The 514-nt window shown below is 45.3% G+C and overlaps 1 protein-coding gene across 1 annotated transcript in view; it reads right to left on the reverse strand.

Moving 5' to 3' along the window:
- LOC119329922 (legumin A-like) overlaps window positions 1–514 on the reverse strand; it is a 2526-nt gene that overhangs the window by 1302 nt on the left and 710 nt on the right. The window contains exon 2 of the mRNA XM_037603027.1: window positions 1–176. Coding sequence (XP_037458924.1) covers window positions 1–176 — 176 coding nt within the window. The remainder of the gene's footprint in view (window positions 177–514) is intronic.

The raw sequence follows: 514 nt of genomic DNA on the forward strand, positions 1-514 counted from the left end.
CCTGTGGCCCTTGGAGGTGTCGCCAAGGAAGAGGATGACGAGCTCCGTCGCAGACCCCGGGGTGTTGTGCCACCAGGTGACCACGCCAAACGGGAGCGCCAGAGCGTCACCCTCCTTGACGGCGACCACCTTCTCCTTGGTGGCCTCAGGCAGGACGATGCCACAGGTTCCCTTGCCTGTCAATCATAGATCAAAATGAGCAGTATTAGTACTACGAAACTCGTGGAAAAACAAGTCTAAACTGTTGATTAATGTTGCAACGAAATTCCGAAAACAGCATGCATGTTAAGATCCGAGGAAAACCAACACGCATGGCCAAGTTGTGAGGTTACAGAAAGATTTGATTAAAACAACAGGGCAAAACCAAATAAATGAAACATTCAGGACCTCTTAAGCAAAGAGATTTATTCAAAAGAAACGCAATAATAGTTCTTCTGTTATTATTGATTCGAAATAAGTGGGATCTGATGGAGACACACTTAACCTGATGAAACCGAACACCAAAAAAAAAAAA

Source organism: Triticum dicoccoides, chromosome 7A, assembly GCF_002162155.2.
Source record: "Triticum dicoccoides isolate Atlit2015 ecotype Zavitan chromosome 7A, WEW_v2.0, whole genome shotgun sequence".
In the NCBI taxonomy this organism is placed as follows: domain Eukaryota; kingdom Viridiplantae; phylum Streptophyta; class Magnoliopsida; order Poales; family Poaceae; genus Triticum; species Triticum dicoccoides.